This window comes from Monodon monoceros, unplaced genomic scaffold (genome assembly GCF_005190385.1).
Source record: "Monodon monoceros isolate NGI ecotype Baffin Bay Population unplaced genomic scaffold, NGI_Narwhal_1 Super_Scaffold_3, whole genome shotgun sequence".
NCBI lineage: Eukaryota > Metazoa > Chordata > Mammalia > Artiodactyla > Monodontidae > Monodon > Monodon monoceros.
Window position 1 is genome coordinate 83321402 of NW_021703780.1, and position 18699 is coordinate 83340100.

Sequence of the window (18699 nt, forward strand, 5' to 3'; positions counted from 1 at the left end):
GTGTGTGTGTGTGTGTGTGTGTGTGTGTGTGTGTGTGTGTGTGTGTGCGCGTGCGCGCGCGCGTGTCCCATTTCCAGACAGATCACAAGAGAATGAGTGACACATGTGAGTACTATGGACTTTTCCTCATTGGTAAGCCACACTGCCTAATAAGCAACCCATGCCAACAACTCCTCAGCCTCCGAGTAAATTGTCTCATTAGATTTGTTTACTCCCAACAACACAAATGTTGGTTGAAGAGACATTTTCCCCCCAAATGTCATGTTCTAGTGTTAAACAAAAAAATGAACTTTTTTTGCAGAAGATTTCCTTACGGGATTTGCAATTCTCAACACAATCCACTTTTGAATGGCTTATCGGCTGTCCCAAAGTGTATCATCAACTTAAAGGAAAAAAAAGAAGAAAAAAGAAAAAAAAAAGACTTGCTACCTGAAGGGCTGGTTGTTTGTCATTCCTCTTGGGAGACTTTAATCCACTAACTTGCTGCTGTTGCTGCTGGAGAAGAAGCTGTCTTGCCACTTGAAGTGCCTGGAAGGAAAAATGGAAGGAAAACGTTTGTGTTACTACACAGGTTCAGGGCCTCCTTCGCAAAAAAGTATTCTAGGAAGGACACATGAGGATGAGATCTTGACTTTTCCATTTCCGGGCAAAAGAAACAGCAAACCAAACTTCCCACCAGTCTAAGTTGGAAAACTTTCCAGAATGTGTTTACATTTTCTTAGGGTGCGCCAATTCCATCCACACTTCCTCAGGCCTAGCAGTCCATCTGAGCAGACACTCGATTCCTACCATAGATCTGACATGAAAGGCAGTATGAATGATTGGGACTTTGAGGAAGGAGGGCAGAGAGAGGCCAGGAGGAACCTGGGCAAAGCCAGAAACTTCGGAGACAATGAAGGGCTCCTTCCAAAGGTACCTTCATACTCCTCCAATTCTTCTCGTGGGAGCTAGGCAACTCGAGTTGAAAGTAACACTTTCAGCTCATCTGAGTCCAAATAAAGAGGAAAAGCTAAGTGGTGGACCACACTGTGGGTGAAGTTATTTGTGAAGGGAGATCAAAACAGGGTGACCTTGATGGACTACGTAAGAAAAAATCTTGGCCAATGTGACCCCTAAGTCCACTCAAAGGGTACCTTACACGCTTGTGAATAAAACTGACTGTGTCAAACACACATGGGTCCTTCTGAGCTTACACCATGGGCTGGTTTTTATTTAAAGCTAGAAACTGGGGAGGTGCTATCGACTGGAGATAAAACCAAAGGAGAAAACGAGACTCCTCCAAAGGCAGAACACTGACCAATGACTGACCAATCTTTTTTGAAAGCTCAAATAAAAAAGTATGTCATCAATAAATCCTCATGCAGTCATTCAGGGACAAAGGACTTAACAGGAATAACTGCTAGCCCCACCTTTCCAAAGAGGACAGCAGGATTGGCAACGGAACACTGAAATCTGCAGACATTGTGCTAGAAAATCACACGAGAAGTTAGATTATTTGAATCAATTCAGCTGAGAACCAAAAATGTACATATGGACAAGATGTTGAGAAGGCTCATTAAATGATGCGCCTGGAGTTTAGAGACAAAACAAGATTTACTGGGGATCACATCAATAATCATTGCTACATGATAACTCATTATTTGTGCCTGAAAGAAGATTCACACAGAGACGGGGTCAAAGTATCGAAAAGACCTGACACTATAATCTTAGAAAGTGTGAAAAATGGGCTAATGATGGTAGTGTGTTCCTCAAAGAGGAACAGATGTCATTTACAGAAGAAAACAGTGTTTATAGTTCTAGGAAAAGTTAGAGTGACACGGTGCAGTGGGGAAAGGCAAGATGGTACGGGGTTTCCCATGCAGCAAACTCAGGGGAAGGGCAATGAGAGTGGTCAAGGGGGCTACTGTTCACGAAAAGATGTCTAAAAATGTTGAATCAGCAAGAGGACTACTTCTCCTCAAAGGACAATCTAACTAAACCGAGCTCATGACTGTACCGTTGTCACAAAGAATATGTTTAAGACGCTATGTAAGGTTGCGTGGTGGCTTCGTGCCTAAGAGGTCCAGAGGGAGGAAATGAAACATACGCACAGATAAAGAAACGGGTGACCAAGAAAAGATCTTGGGAAAGATGGACCCCTCCGATCTCACCTCCCTACTGCACCCACCCTTCTTATCCCTTCAGTAGCCTTCTGTCTACTGAACTCACCACGACCAGCCCTTCAGATGGAACGGACAGGCTATTTCATCTGGGAAGGGAGAGGCGTGTTCGAGAAAGCCTGCCTGCAAGAGCCTTGAGAAGAGAGGCTGTCTGAGAGGGGCATCTGGAAGCCAAGACGCCTGGGAGAGTTGCCTGAGACTCCAGCCTGCTGTCTCCGAGGAGGATTCACCACCATCACTGGACTCCGGGTTTCCTTGTCTCCTTGGAGACGCTCAGTACATGCGTAGGTGTAAAAGTGGGCAGAGTGAAGATTTCATTTATATCATATAAGAAAAATAGTCCCGTTGCAAGGTGCCTGCAGGAGCAAAGAGCCTCTCCTCCTACTGTATACGTCCTCTTAGCTATTTTCCATGAAGGTTTTATGGCTTTTTAATGTAGGAAAGGGAACTGTGATATATTTTAAGCGCTACCTTCAGAGATCCCAGAGTCATAGACTGATCAGCCAAGAAGGGTCTGGCTGCTGGCTGGAAAGGCAGACAGAAGGTCTGTAGATGACAATGAAAAGATCATGCGGAGAAAGATACGGTGGGGAAGAGGAGAAAAGTTAGGTGCATTCAAGACCAAAACAGAGCAAGCAAAGGAGATCAGAGTAGCGGCATCTCCGCAGAGTCACAAATCTTTGTTGAAACAATTTACCACGTTTCACCAAATACCTGGAGAACAGGGACTCAACTTTCAGGTACTCAAGTCTCAGAGAATCTATACAGTGAGCTCCTCATTTAAGCAAAAGACATACTAATAAGTGTCCTTTAAAAAAGTGTACATACACACAAACCTATTCTTCCATGAGCAAGTTCTCACAAACACACTTCAGCAAAATAAAGTAGAGGACTCAAATTTAAGTTTGCAACAAATGTTTACTAAGCTGGCTCTATACATTTCAAAATTAGCTACTGGAATCCTTGCAATTTTTCTGCTGGGTTGAAGGAAAAAAAGTCATTTACGTGTGTAACATCTTTTTCAGACCCAACACGGGGGAAATCAAATTACATAATCGTGTAACAAAATCCAGCCCTTTCACAGCATTTCAGACAAAGCCACACCAAAGAAGATAATTAAAGGTAGAAGCACAGGGCAGAAAAGCTTTAGGAACTTGTATGAGCACAAGGGAAATTTTAGTCAAACTATTGAAGAGAGAACAGGTGATGAAGATGTATAAACTGGCCTCCAAATTTCACCCTCAAAATGAATGCAAACAGGTAAAATAACTTCAAATATTTGGGATGGAGAGACAACCCTAGTGCAAAGAATATATTCATCTCGGGGGACTTCCCTCGGCGCAGTGGATAAGACTCCGCGCTCCCAACGCAGGGGACGCGGGTTCGATCCCTGGTCAGGGAACTAGATAGATCCTGCGTGCTGCAACTAAGAGTTTGGCGCGTCGCAACTAAGACCTGGCACAGCCAAATAAATAAATAAATCTTTAAAAAATATATATTTAAAAAGAATTATTCATCTTGATGTGAATTGTTATGAATTATTCCATAATAATTCCCTGGCCTAATCATGCGTATGAGAACAAAGTTGGTCCATGCTAACACTTCCCCGCCTTCCGAAAAATCAACTAAGGTCTCAGCCAGAATTTTAAAACCTCATTTATTAGAACTTATAAAGTGCTGTGAAATCAATCACTAAAGGGCATTTGCTTTTCTGATTCCCATGATATTTAAATCACTGTAAACTAGATTTTAAATCGCCACAAAAAAAGAAGAGAAACAGACCCTTAGCGCACAACACTATGTATATGACGTTAAAATACAAATCCCTTTTTTTTTTAAAAAACATCTTTATTAGAGTACAATTGCTTTACAGTGGTGTGTTAGTTTCTGCTTTATAACAAAGTGCATCAGCTATACATATACATATATCCCCATATCTCCGCCCTCTTGCGTCTCCCTCTGACCCTCCCTATCCCACCCCTCATGTGAGTCAAACATGCTTATCGTCATATTCACTGCTGGTCAGTAAAAAATTTGTAATGACTGATGGGATCCCCTTTGGGAACCGCACCAGGGACCTAGGTCCACTTTGTTACCTCTACATGCTGACTTGATAGCCATTTTTACCTGTTCCATGCATCAAAATCATAAAAGCCAGGTTCATGTCTTTCATCTCCGATTCCACTGCCTGAACCTCAGGGGTGTGTCCCAACACGACTAAGGAGTGAGGACAGACCTCTCTTATTTTTATAACAGTTTCTCAATCGTGATTGGAGCAAGGTCCCTTAAGATATCCTGTTTGAAGATGCAAGTAGATCCTTTAGCAGCTATAGAATAATAAGATTCAAGTAGATAGTGTGTGTGTGTGTGTGTGTGTGTGTGAGAGAGAGACAGAGAGAGAAAGAGAGAGGGAGAGGAAGAGAAAGGGGGAGGGAGGGGGAGGGAGGGGGAGAGAATATGAATAAATAAAAGAATTTCCCTTGTAAGAAGCAAGGATCTACTGTGACTCAAGTTCCAGGCCAACTGCTTGTGTAAATAACTTAAAAGGTTCCATCCAATCTCTGGAGACCTTTTACTCTTGGTGGTGGTTTCCTGGGCTGGGTTGAGTCAACACTTCCTTTAGAACAGATGTGACAATTGCCTGGCCCTGGATAACGCGGTGCTGTACTTGACTGCTAGGCTGGAGTTACAGTAAAGATGCAGTTCGAAGATGTCAGCGTGAAGGCGAGTGATAAAACCAGGCACTTACGGCTCAGTTGCACACAATCCCATTCATTGTCCTTCAGCAGACGAAATCAATGGCCCTGTGAGCTAACAGGAGCCAAGGCATACACTGCCTCCCTCTCTGCCCTGGCTGCTATCTATGCCCCGATCTGCCCCAGGGGCTGAAGTCTCCTTGTGGTCAGCACGCCACAGACCCCAGCCCGAGCTGGGCACTCAGAAGGTCAGGGGGACGGGCGCTGGGTCGCTAGTTTGGCAGCATGCTAGTTAGTTTCATGGTGACTGGGGACCTGGACAGTTTTGACACATCTTCCATTCTTTTGGTTCCAGATGACTTCATTCTCAGCAGTGCCTCCCATTCCTTGTAAATACGTGCCATCTGTTATTTACAAATTACATTTTACATCAGCATGTTTGTAACTTTCGAGCTATTTACATCTCAAGTTCACGGCAGGTGCTTATATTTGGGGGGTGAGGCATCCTATGAGGTATGCTATGTTTAGCATTGTTGATCAAGGTAGCCAATGTTCAAAAAACACGTTTACCATATTTTAAGAAACACCAATGTGTTTACATAAAATATGGTTTGAGTAAACATGCACACAAACAGAAAGCAACCCGGTAGGAGAAAACAGACAATTTTTTTTTACATAACACACTTGGTGATGAGATCAGTACCTGAGGTCAGTACTGATACATGGAGGTCTTCAAAAAATATGAGGCACTGCAGCATTTTAGGTCAAGGGTCAGCAAACTTTAGCCCAGGGACCAAATCCAGCCCATCACCTGTTTTTGTCCAGCCCATGAGATAAGAATGGTTGCTACTTATTTAAACAGTTGGGAGAACAACAAAAAAATACTTTGTGACATGAAAATTGCATGGAATGTAAGTTTCAGCATCCACAAATAAAGTTTTATTGGAACACAGTCACCTTCATTTGCTTCCATACCACCTGGCTGCTTTTAGGCCACAAAGCAGAGTTAAGTGCTTGTGACAGAGACTGAAATGCCTAAAATATTTCCTATCTTGCCCTTTACAAGAAAAGTTTGCCAGCTTGTCTTAGGCTGCTATCTGTAATTCTGAGATTCTCATAAGATTCCACCGGACACAATTTTATATAAACAGAGCTTTCAATCATTTGGCCAGAATAATTTTAGTGGAGCTAAGATGCAAGGATGTTACTAATTAGCTATTCTTAAGGCTCAAACTCATTTTTGATTTTCTAAGAAGGAACTGGGACAGGAACACAAAATACATCCACGTACTCCTCTATCTGAAACCATTTCAAACTACTTGCGAATGCTGAACGCATGTTTCTTCTTCCCACAGGTCATTTATAGCAGTTCAGAGTGCATCTCATTCTAGTGCGAGGTTTTCAACGTTCCCTATTGGCCAGTGGAGAAGGGCTGCTGACTTCCTGTCTGCCCCGAGAAGCTGTCCCATTTCCAGCTTCAAAGGCAGCTCTGAGTCAGCCACCCTTCCTCTAGTTTCTTTTCCTAGACTCTCCGCACCCCGCAAGATCAAACCTGTTTCTCAGATAATTTCACAGGCTAATCAACAGTCACTGTGTAGATGAGGGTGGAAGGAAAAGCCAGCAATAAAAAGCTGCATGGGAAGCTTAGTAGGAAAGAAGACATGTTCTCTCCTCTATTTCTCAACCTCTACAGACACCTCAAGTCCCTCCAGGGCACCTTTTCCCCCTACGCTAATTTGCTATCTTGGTTCAACTCCAGCAACTAGCTACCATCTAAACACGAGTGCTCCTCATGGAACCCAATCTGACAACTGCTCTGGAGCAAGACCCAGAAATAAGTATGCAGGGAAACTCCATCACCCCCTTGCTTTGGACACGGTAAGCATTCCAGTGCAGGATGAAAAGCAGGTTTGTGGGTTACCTTAAGAAAAGAAATGATGGTGGCTGACAGAACTAGAAGCATTTGCACAGAACCAACAACATTCCAAGGCAGTGAATTCTCCAACAAGAATGCAAAAAAAGGGCTTCCCTGGTGGCGCAGTGGTTGAGAGTCCCCCTGCCGATGCAGGGGACACAGGTTCGTGTCCTGGTCCGGGAAGATCCTGTATGCCGCGGAGCGGCTGGGCCCGTGAGCCATGGCCACTGAGCCTGCGTGTCCGGAGCCTGTGCTCCGCAACGGGAGAAGCCACAACAGTAAGAGGCCCGCATACCGCAAAAAAAAAAAAAAGAAAAAAGAATGCAAACAAACAAAAATATATACGTATATATACACACACACACATACATATATATGTGTATATGTATATAATTTACAACTAGAGCACTTGGTTATCACAGGAGAATGGAAAAGTGAGCTAATCTCACAGCGGGATTTCAGTGATTATGAATATGAAAATATTAGATGCCCAAGGAAAGATTCCAATTCTAACGATTGTGTAAATATTAGATACCCAATGAAAGATAGCACTATAGCAGACCCTCAAGTCATGTTACTGGTGACATAAGTAAACAACAAACAAAAACATACTTTATCAGAACTTTAATACACAGAGGGCAACAACAACCAACAAAAAATCATCAGAGAGCCTTTAATTGTCTCTTTGCACCAGTCACTGTTTGGTCTAATCTGTGATACTGCAAATAAGGGTGTAGACTCTGAGCATTCATTGGTAGTTGATTCACTTGACTCCACCCCCCAAAAGTAGGCGGGGCCGACAGCAATGCCTTAGATCATCTGGGACAGCGGATTTGAATCAGTGACCCAGAAGAGAAAGGTTCTACGGAGCATCACCCATCCTCAAGAGTTCTGACAGCTCTGTAAAGTGTCCTACACTTTGAGGGCATTCCAGCCGATATATAGAGAGGGCATGGCTTTCTCCAAATGTTGCACAGCCTCTGCAAGTGAGTTTATGAGACAACAGCTGGACAGACGTGGTGAAAAACTGGAGCAGAGACCATCTCACTCCTACGACTCTCCAAAACTACGTGCTCAAGTTAAAAGCAAAAGGGACAGGAAACGGAAAAGTCAAAGTTCCCTATCGTCGTCGCTGTCCTAATTGAAGAAGAAGACAGGGCCGTGAGCAGTGTCACCTCCACCTGTGCGGGTGGAGAAAGATGAGGCCACCACCCAGCGTTCCCTCCCCAACCGGGACCACTGCAATTTCTTTACTGTCCCACACCAGCTTGAACCTCCATCCTCTAGATGTACTTCCAATGCCACGTTTCCCAAATCTTTACTGACAAGATTTCATGTTCCTTAAGCTACACAGAGGATGCTATGACGTTTAATAGTCATATATTCTTTGCTTTAAAATCTAACAAATAGTGCAAAGACATGAGTACAGGTAGGTTGGGAGTGTGTGTGAGTGAGTGAGTGTGTGTGTGTGTGTGTGTGTGTGTGTGTGTGTGTGTGTGTGTAGGCAATCCATTAGAGCATATTTGCTTGGGAGAAAAGATGGCAAATGCCATTTCCTTCTTTTTTAAACATTTAATTTTTTTATTTTTTATTTTTAGAAGAGCTGGGATGAAGGAGAACAGAGTTATGCAACCGTGTTCTTGCACCATGCCATGATTCACCAGCATTAGTGCTGCAGGGTTCAAACACCATCTCATGCACCTACTACAGGAGACTTGGACACAGAAATAATACCTGAAGGCTGTAGACAGGAGGAGGCATTGTGCTATAAGCCCCACCCCCAAAGGAAAGCTGGGAAGCAGAAAAAGGGTCCGCAAACCCTATATTCACTTGCAGTTATGAATAACCTTTTTCATTTGTAAGGCGCCAGAAGATGCCTCCTGCCAAAGAAGGTCAAAGTTAGGAACTTTCACAAGCCAAGAGGAAAAGGGTATCTGTGATCCTCTTGCAAAATCAGCTGAAATAAGTGCAATGGCTACAAACAGGCAGAAAGTCTGTTTGAAGTCTCTTGTAAGAGGAGGAAAGAAAAGCCCCACCATCACGCTCCTACTCCAAACACCTATTAACATAGGGCCCCCCAAGCACCTTGTTGAGGCCCCGGCTGGCTGCTCCTGGCGGGACCCAGTGCCAGACGCTGAATCACCACCACCGAGCCTCCGGTACCTGAGTTGTGTTTGGAAGGATTCCATTCAAGCACTGCCCAGGCCTGAGCCTCTCTAGCTCATGAGAGTTGACAAGCCCTCAGCCTGGGGTACCATGACTGGAGGCAAGATCAGCACTGCCATCTAGTAAAACAGAAGTCGGCTTTATTAGACAGTATCTAAAACGTTCAGCAGGATGCTGCATCAAACCCGCTTCCGCTTGTTCAGGAAGGACCAGACTGTATCCAAAAGTGAATAAGTAAACTGGCCCAGTCCTCCTCCAAGTTCCCAAAGTAGAAAACGGGGGTGGGGGGGTCAAATGCGAGACTAAATGATTCCAAGGGATCTGTTAACTCACTGTATTAACCTGCCGTTTTCTGCAATTGCCTTTTATGAGGGTGCAGCCCGGTAACTCTCATTATGAATAATCCAGATTCTTATCTTTTCATACCTTCCAGGGAGGCTTTGAAAGCTGCCAAAGAATCGGGCTGGAATCATGCTCAAAATAAAGAAGAATTTTCTGTGATTCTACTCGTAACACTGTACTTAAGTTTCTGCTCAGCCAAATGATGCTGTATCCGCTTTTCTTCTTGTAATACAAGCCCTAACAGGGCTCGAGATGCCCTAACAGGAAATAAACCCTTAGAAGGCTTCACTTCACAAATTACCTTCCTTTCCTTCGCTGAATTTTGGGCAAAGAAGCAAGAGTGAGAACCAAGTCCAGCTGAGATAAAAGACAAAAGAAAGAAATAGAAAAGAGAAGAGGGGGAGACCCAAATATGACTAAGAATCTAAAGTTTGGAACTACTCACTCTTGGCCAAAGTTAGTCTAGATAGAAAAAAAAATCCAAATATTTTCCAGTAATTTACACTTCGCAAGGCAGTTATTGCAAACAGCGAAGAATATACCTGTATGAGAACTTAAGAAATGAGGCACATCTAGAAACACAGGGGCAAGTGGAGGGTCATAACTCCCCGCATTTAGAATACTAAAATAAAAACAACGTATTGAATTGCTTACTATGTGCCAGGCATTATGCCAGTTAGTTGCTTTATACTTTTTCTTTTATTCTTCGTTCCCAAACATTTCTAAGGGAAGCAGGGGAAGGGTTTATGATTATCAATTTAAAGTGGAAAAACTAAGATGGTGAGGTTTGGTGACTTGCCCAAGGTCACAAGTCTAGTGAGTGGTTAGGACAGAAATACAAAAACAAACGTTGTCTCCTGAAAACGTGATACTCACATTCTACCAAGGTCAGTGATTAGACCAAATATGGCCAAGGGTAGTTCTGGCAAAGGGACACGCAGTCCTACAGAGCCAAAAATGCATGAATGAACGTGCGTCCCAATGCCTTCAGGATGAAGGGAAGGGCCTCGTCACGGTACCACACTTCCTAACTCATCTGTCCTCTTCGCCCACACTAAAGACTTGCTTTTTTTTTCCAACCAGATCTTCCTATTCCCAGGACTCTTGGAGTCACAGTCACATCTGTAATTCCCTTCTTCATGTTCTCTGCCCACATTTACATGGCATCCAAGTATCTTCTCCATTTAAACACTACCCTTCCCAGACAAATACTGCATGACCTGACTTACACACATGGAATCTAAAAGAGTTGAATTCAAAGAAGCAGAGAGTAGAATGGTGGTTGCCAGGGGCTGGGGGGAGGGGAAATGGGGAGATATTGGCCAAAGGGCACAAACCTTCTGCTGTGAGAGATGAATAAGTTCTGGGGATCTAATGTACAGCATGGTGACTACACTTAATAATACTGTATTGTACGCTAGAAATTTTCTAAGAGGATACAGCTTCAATCTTCTCACCATACACACAAAAGGGTCACTATGTAGAGGTGATGGATGAGTTATTGAGTTTGACTGTGGTGATCTTTTCACAATGTATATATATATATATATATGTACATGAAAACATCAAGTTGTACACCTTAATATAGATACCATTTCTTTATGAAAACCTATGTCAATAAAGTTAAAAAATAAACGATATCTTTGAAAGGTAATAAATTCTACCTCTTCCTAAAAACTCAATCCAGTTCCTTCAAGCAGCAGAGTCCTTCCCTTGGGGCCCAAGGGACCAGGGCTGCTTGCGAACCCCTGTAACATCCTGTGTTTCTATTGCTGTGATGGCAATCCCCAAGCAGGCAGACAGGAAGAAATGAACCAGCCCAGCTATCTCTGAATCTCCCTCATAATTATCTATCCAGATTCATCCATCTTCTCTGGGGATACTGATGCTGTCACCATCATCCCCTGATTTTGATCCTTTCTTCACGTCCCAGTAGGGACAAGTCCCCTGTTCCATGGTTCAACTGAGCCAAGGTCGGACCTTTGCAAGAAGAGCGTTTCATAAAGCAAACAAACAAAGGAGAGGCTGAGCTGAGAGAGCACAGATTTCTTCTCACAGTTTAACTGAAGTCCAGCTACAGTTCACACACCGGGACACCTGTGTCTCTGCTCCACCTTTGTCTAAGTTCGACCTGTCTCTTTCCACCCACCAGACATGGCTTTCAGGTCCAGCAGGATTTCTGGCCCCTGTTTTTTCAATCCACTGTAGATTCTCACATTCTACTATAGTTGCTTGCTTCTTGTTTGAGTGGTGGGGGGGTGGGTGTTAAGTAACTGTATGAAATTTTTTTGCTCTGAATGCTTTTCCCCCCTCACTTTTATTGAGATGTAATTAACATGTAACACTCTAATAGTTCTAAGTGTGCAGCATGATCATATATATATAAACGATTACATATATATATGATTACATGTATATAGAAATGATTAGCACAACAAGTTCAGCTAACATCCATCACCTCACGCAGGTTCAATTTTTTCTTGTGATGAGAACTTTTAAGATCTACTCTCTTAGCAGCTTTCAAATACGCAATACAGTGTTATTAACTTAAGCCACCGTGCTGTACATGACATCCCCAAAACTTACTGATCTTTGTAGCTTTTGACAAGATTCACCCACTTCCCCAATTCCCCACCTCTGGCAACCACCCATCTGTTCTTTGTTTTTATGAGTTTGATCATGTTAGATTCCACATACAAGTGAGTTTATATGGTATTTGTCTTTCTCTGTCTGACTTATTTTACTTAGCAGAATGTTCTTAAGGTCTACCTGTGTTGCTAAAAATGGCAGGATTTCCTTCTTTTTATGGGTTAATAATATTCCTCTGTGTGTGTGTGTGTGTGCGCGCGCGCGTATGTACATCACATTTTCTTTACTCATTCATCCATCGATGGACACTCTGGGTTTTTTCCATACCTTGGCTACTGTACATAGTGCTGCAATGAACATGGGGGTGCAGATATCTTTTCCAGAGAGTGATTTCATTTCCTTTGGATATACACCCCGAAGTGGAACTGCTGGATCATATAATATTCCTATTTTTAATTTTCTGAGGAACTTCCATACTGTTTTCCATAGTGGCTGCACCAATTTACATTCTCTCCAGCAGTGCACAAGGGTCCCCTGTTCTCCATATCCGCACCAACACTTGTTATTTCTTGTCGTTTTGATAAGAGCCATTTTAATAGGTGTGAAGTGACATCTCACTGTGGCTTTGATTTGCATTTTCAATTAAATGTATTCTTAAAACTGTTCTGGTTCCTGGCCACTGGGGATGAGGAAGATAACAATAAAAGTTGCAATTCTGTGTTTATTGCCTGACAAGTACTAAACAGTATAGACACACAATCTCACCTAATTTTCACAATCGTTTGAGGCATCATTATACCCAGCTAACACAGATGGAGACACAGGAACAGAAAGGTTAAATTCTAAAGATTATGTGAGATATGCCTAATCCTTAGCACCTGTGCACGACAACTACTTAGTTAATGGAAACTAGTACTTAATACACTGCCCCATACATAAGAAGATATATTTTGTGGGAAACAAAGATTCCTCTTCCCCAGTGATCTCAAGCCACTGGCTATCCTCTTTAGAGAGACACTGAGAAAACCACAGCATCCTCTATTGAGCCCAGAGGAATCTAAGGCAGACAGTATTCATCGTATGAAAAGCAAACTGAGGACAAGAGGGCTGATGTGATTTACCCACGGTCACACAGATGACTTGCAACTGAGAGGCCTGTATCCTTCCGCTGGCAAAGGCACTTGAGCAAATATGGTTCCTTCTGACCCTCACCAAACCCTAACCTATGCCTTGCCCTGACTCGTAGAATAATACAGAGGGAGTGGCTGGCTGGAAGCCAAAGGACAAGCCTGGGGGAGATGAAGGTACTGACGATACAGCTGCCAGGTCATGACGAAGAAATGACGGCCACCACTTACTGAATGCCAACTGCGTATCTGGCTTGGTTCTAAATTGTTTTACGTAAACAGAAAGTTTACCGAATATGCCAAAGGTCACACAGTCTGGCTTAGAATCCCTGCCCTTGTACTTCAAGAATGACACAACCCAAAATGGCCACTAACCCGCAAATCCATGGCTTTGGAATTCCTGCATTCACATGGAACCAGAACTACTTGCTAGACATGACAGATCTTTAGAGAAGAATTTAGAGATGTCTAGAAGAATATAATCACTTAATCCAAGCCACACTCAAAGGTACTTGGCAGTGAACTTTCTGAAGATTTCATCACTCTGGTCAAGGAATTAGAAACATTTTCTTAAAAGGCGGGTTAAAAACAAAACTGTGTTCATCAGATGGACAACAGTGTTCACAGAGTTGTGCTCGTCGGGTGACAACGATCTTTGGAGCTTCTGGTCCCTGCAGTTTAGCATAAGGGGGATCTTGAGTCTCCAGGCATGAAGAAATAGGGATTCCCTGGGAATTTGGGGGAATTACTGACCTTAGGAGAAGCATAACACTTCCAAAGAAAGAGAGGCTTACTTCATAAAATATTAATGTATTTTTACAGAAGCAGCATACATGGTGGTGAAGTGCCCACCAGTCATTCTGCCTGGATCTGAACCCCAGCTCCACCACCTGCGAGCTGTGTGACCTTGGACAAGTTACTTAACCTCTCCTTGCATCCATTTCTTCATCAGTAAGAATGGGAGAAAATAACAGTCCCTATATCATAATTAATACATACAATGTGCATAGCCTAGGGCCTCACAATGAATAAGTGATTCTGAAATAAGTCAGATAAAGATAAATATCATATGATATCACTTAAATGTGGAATTTTTAAAAATGATACCAATTAACTTATTTACAAAACAGAAACAGACTCACAGACATAGAAAACAGACTTATGGTTACCAAAGGGGAAGTGGTGGGAGGGATAAATCCGGAGTTTGGGATTAACAGATACACATTACTATATATAAAACAGATAAACAACAAGGACCTACTGTATAGCACAGGGGACTGTAGTCAATATCTCGAAATAACCTATAATGGAGATGAATTTGAAAAAGGATTGTGCTGTACACCTGAAACGAACACAACATTGTAAATCAGCTATACTTCAATTTTAAAAAAAGCACTTAAAAATGATTACTCATTTTATAAGATATGAAAAACACATAAATGAATTAGAAAAATTAAAAGTCAAGTGTAATATCCTCATCTACGCATGACACCCTGGCAACAAGTGGGGGCATGCTTATATAAACTACTTTTCTGAAGCAAAACTGGAATCATTAATTACACGCTTTTGAAAATCCCTTTTTGAAATTAAAAACCCATTTTGAACGGAGACTTTTCAAACCTAATTTCTACGTTCAGCTTCCAACCAACAAACAGTGCTGGGAACCAAATAACCTAAATTCTACCTGCACCCTATTCTAGAGACTGCTGGAAAAGGTTTTAACATAAGACTTAAAACTGCAAATGGCATGTGACTAATTCTTACTCTGTAAGTAGTAACCATAGGAAGGAGCGCAAGACACACAAGAATTCAAGAATCACATGGTAACACTGAGGGTTAACAGAATGTTTCGATTCTTTTGCCCCAAAGCCCACAACCACGAGTAACTTCTCACTTTGCACTGCCAATGAGCAGGGTCTCTGCAAAGAACCAACTAACTTGATCTTTGTGGAAGTTAAATTGCCAACATCATATTGAGTTAACGTGAAACAAAACAAAAATCAAAATTTTAGCCCAGGCTGTATCTTAAAAAAAAAAAAAAAAAAAAAAAAAAAAATCTCCTAACTTCGACACTGAAGAGATTAAAAGTAAGCATGATCTCTTCACCGGCTCCTCCCTTGCATCTCCATCAACTCCACGCACTAGATGCATTTTCCAGTCCAGTTTCTTCATGGTAAAATACTTTCTCATGAGACTGCCTGTGGTCAGGGCTGAGTATGTCACAGGAAAAACGCTTCTCATGGCATCTAGATCATACCCCTTCCAGCTCGTGCCTGACCATGAAGTACAGACACACCCGGAAATTATAAACTATTTTAACAACAGGACACTTTCCCAGATCATCATCACAGCCTACCTATGTCCCAAGCATGTTCCAAGTATTAACGAGTTAGCATTAGTCAGGCACTTTGATTTGCACAAAGGGCTGTGTATAGGTACAAAGTGTGACGATCCAACCCAAGGGCCTTTTGGAGAGTCACCCAAGATGACAAAAAGAGGCGGTGGAAAGGCTACTGCTACTATGGTTGTCCTCCCCAGGACGAAGCCACCTCCCAGGGACACACATGCAGGGCAATCCTGATGGAGGCTGCGCTGTGTTTGAGTGTCGGCTGCATTGTTCCCTTATATAGTCAATGGAGAGGGAATCCCTCTGTGTGCATATTTCCTATCCACATTCCAAGACAGTATAGGCAATGAAACAGATTTTCAGCTGTGACTTACAGGGCTTGATGTGACCGGGCGAGGCACTGTGCTAGGATCACGCCCATCATTTGTTCAGGGTGTGTATACATGAGGCAGCCCCTGACCAAAATCGTGCTTTAGTTATTAAAAAACGTGCCTGTGAGAGCATGTACGCATAGGTCAGTGCTTGGCTATGTATAAAGAATCTCCATGCACTGATGCAAACCCCACTAGAGAATGAAAGCAAAAAACTTAAAGTTTAGTTTGCTTGTTTAAAGTCTACGTTTCATGTAGATTTGGGCCTTTCCCTAGGTCTCTGGAGGACCTGACCTGAGATAACCAACACTCCTGCAGGTCATTATATACACGACATAAGAATAAAGACGTGAAGATGTTTCTGAGGGTGTCTTGGAGACCTACAAGTCGTCTCTTTGCAGGACACCACCTGCCTGACACATTCAAAGAGAGAAGCAACAGTTGGACACGAACAAATCATGCTGCTCACTGGTCACAGAAACTCTGGTACATTTCCCTTTAACTGAGCTCTTTATGTTTCGATGTAAAGTCAGAATATAGCCTTTAACACAACTGTAAGAGCTACAGATTTATCCAATGGCATCACTGTTTAACACACACACACACACACACACACACACACACTCTCTCACATACAACATAAAAGTAGAGCTACTGGGGCTTCCCTGGTGGCGCAGTGGTTGAGAGTCCACCTGCCGATGCAGGGGACACGGGTTCGTGTCCCGGTCCGGGAAGATCCCACACGCCGCGGAGCGGCTGGGCCCGTGAGCCATGGCCGCTGAGCCTGCGTGTCCGGAGCCTGTGCTCCGCAACGGGAGAGGCCACAACGGTGAGAGGCCCGCGTACCGCAAAAAAAAAAAAACAGTGAGAGGCCCGCGTACCGCAAAAAAAAAAAAAAAAAAAGTCGAGCTACTGAGGCAGGCATAACTAAGGAACGCATCTAGAAAAGCCAAACTACTGACCAACTAAACCTTGGAAATCCTGTGCCATAAAGCCATCCACCGCAATAGATGAATTCTCAGTGAAAGCCTGCTGAATTCTCAGAAGGCCAAGAGGCTCCTGAGTCTTAAGGGTTAACTTGGTTGCCTTTAAAAAGAAAATGACACATGTAATTTCCTTTTATCATAAAACAATGCATTTACTCTTTTCTGTATGTCTGTTAAAGGGCATGGCTTTCTGAGTGGAAAACAAAACAGAACTTGGTCACATGTTTATTTGCTTCAGCTACTCCCTTCCCCTTCTGATAAATAATCAAACATGCCATCCAGAAAAAACAAAACCAGCGAGCTGGGAAATTTGATGGTCATCAAATAGACTGCGATACCAAGAAAAGCGGCCCACCGTTCCCACACTGAGTTTTTGGCCTCCACACCTACACGAACATCTGAGTAAATACCTCCAGTCACTCTTTCCATTTTCCCTGCAATTACTCCTACTGTTATACAAGTTGTCCTTAAGGCAGTCGCAAACATAATTTTCTTTTCTTGCAAAGTAGAACAACTTCTGAACCTGAAAAAAGCCAGCCTAGCAAGAGCGATACACACACACACACACACACACACACACACACACACACACATATATATATATATATACACTTACCTATTTTATTTATTGAAATGCTTCTTCCATGACAGGTGGGGGACAATGACAGAGGCTGTTTCTTTCTCTATTCTAATAGATGGTTGAGTTAGACGCCAAAATTGAAGTATATTTAGTCTGGGGACTAACAAACAAGGTTTAGAGTAATAACAATTCCCTTCAGATCAAAAGAGCTAATTTTCTACTTCCTGTCTATTCCCTGACCAGTACACAGTGAAGAAAAAAAAAAAGTTAGCACCTGGCTTACCAATTATACTGAAGCTGGTTGGGTCAGGGTTGGGGGAGGGGTGTGGGGAGAGGGGAGGGGGGCCAGAGGGACGTCCACAGCAGACAGGAAAAGGTGGAACCCTTGAAAAAAAAAAATCAAACCATGTGTTGAAAAAGTCATTTCAAGAGAAAGGACCCAAGGGGCGACCACATCACTCTTCGGCATAGAGAGAAGCAAGCAGCCCGGGTTCGAGGGCTTTCCCTGCCATCCTAATTATCCACAATGAGCATTTTGAAAAGACCCTTCCAACATCAAAGTTAACAACCATCTCGGAAAGTGAGGCGGGCTTTCTCTTTCTTTTTTTGCAGCCCACTCCGTTTAAACAATACTAATATGAATGAGATAATGACCGTGCTTGTTTCAGCAGTCTGACTTTTATTGGCATGAAATTGGTACAAATATTATCAAGACCGATTCACAAACGATGATGGGGTCATGATGCATACATGGAGGACAATCCTGCAGATGCAGAATTACCAAGCCACCAACCCTGCACCCTCTCACTCCTGGCGATAACAGGAAGGAAAAGAAGGCGACACAAAACAAGCTCACAAAGAAGCAGAGCGAGGTTCTAATCTCCGTTCAAGCTCCTAAACCGGTCCTGACGACACACGGCTGCTGACTTAGCTGAGACCATCCGGAGACACGTTTGAAAGCAAGAGTGAAGTAACAAGGGGTTAGAACGAACCGGTCCTCTCAAAGCTCTAAAAAGAAAAACGTCTTTGATGGAAGGGGAGGGGGGCAGAAAGAGCAGTAAGTAAGTTGGATCATCTTATTTTGCCCTTCAGAGAATGTCTGTGCAGGAGGAGATCCTTAGTTTTAAAAGTTTATTAACCCAGCGAAAATGTTCTATTTTTTTTTTTTCCTCTGGACACTTACAGAGAAAATGAAGAGTTGGATCGAGAAAGCTCGCACTGTCTGCCCTTGGATTTCCGTCTTCTTGCTGTAGATGGGTTCTGGCTGTTTCTGTGAAGCGGGGTTGCCGAATGGTAAAAAAGATGTTTGAATAAACAGGAAGTCCTGTGCGACTGAAGCACACTCGAGGAGAAAACACACTGGAACATTGCCCTTTGTAGGCAACTTAAGGGACGCTTGCCTCCACGGTAGCTGCCTGGGC

General features: G+C 43.0%; 1 protein-coding gene across 8 annotated transcripts in view; it reads right to left on the reverse strand.

Annotated features, from left to right (window-relative positions):
* Positions 1–18699, reverse strand: part of FOXP1 (forkhead box P1) — a 598636-nt gene that overhangs the window by 149212 nt on the left and 430725 nt on the right. For all 8 annotated transcript variants that reach the window (XM_029241873.1, XM_029241878.1, XM_029241872.1 and 5 more), the window contains one exon: positions 430–528. In XM_029241873.1, coding sequence (XP_029097706.1) covers positions 430–528 — 99 coding nt within the window. The remainder of the gene's footprint in view (positions 1–429; positions 529–18699) is intronic.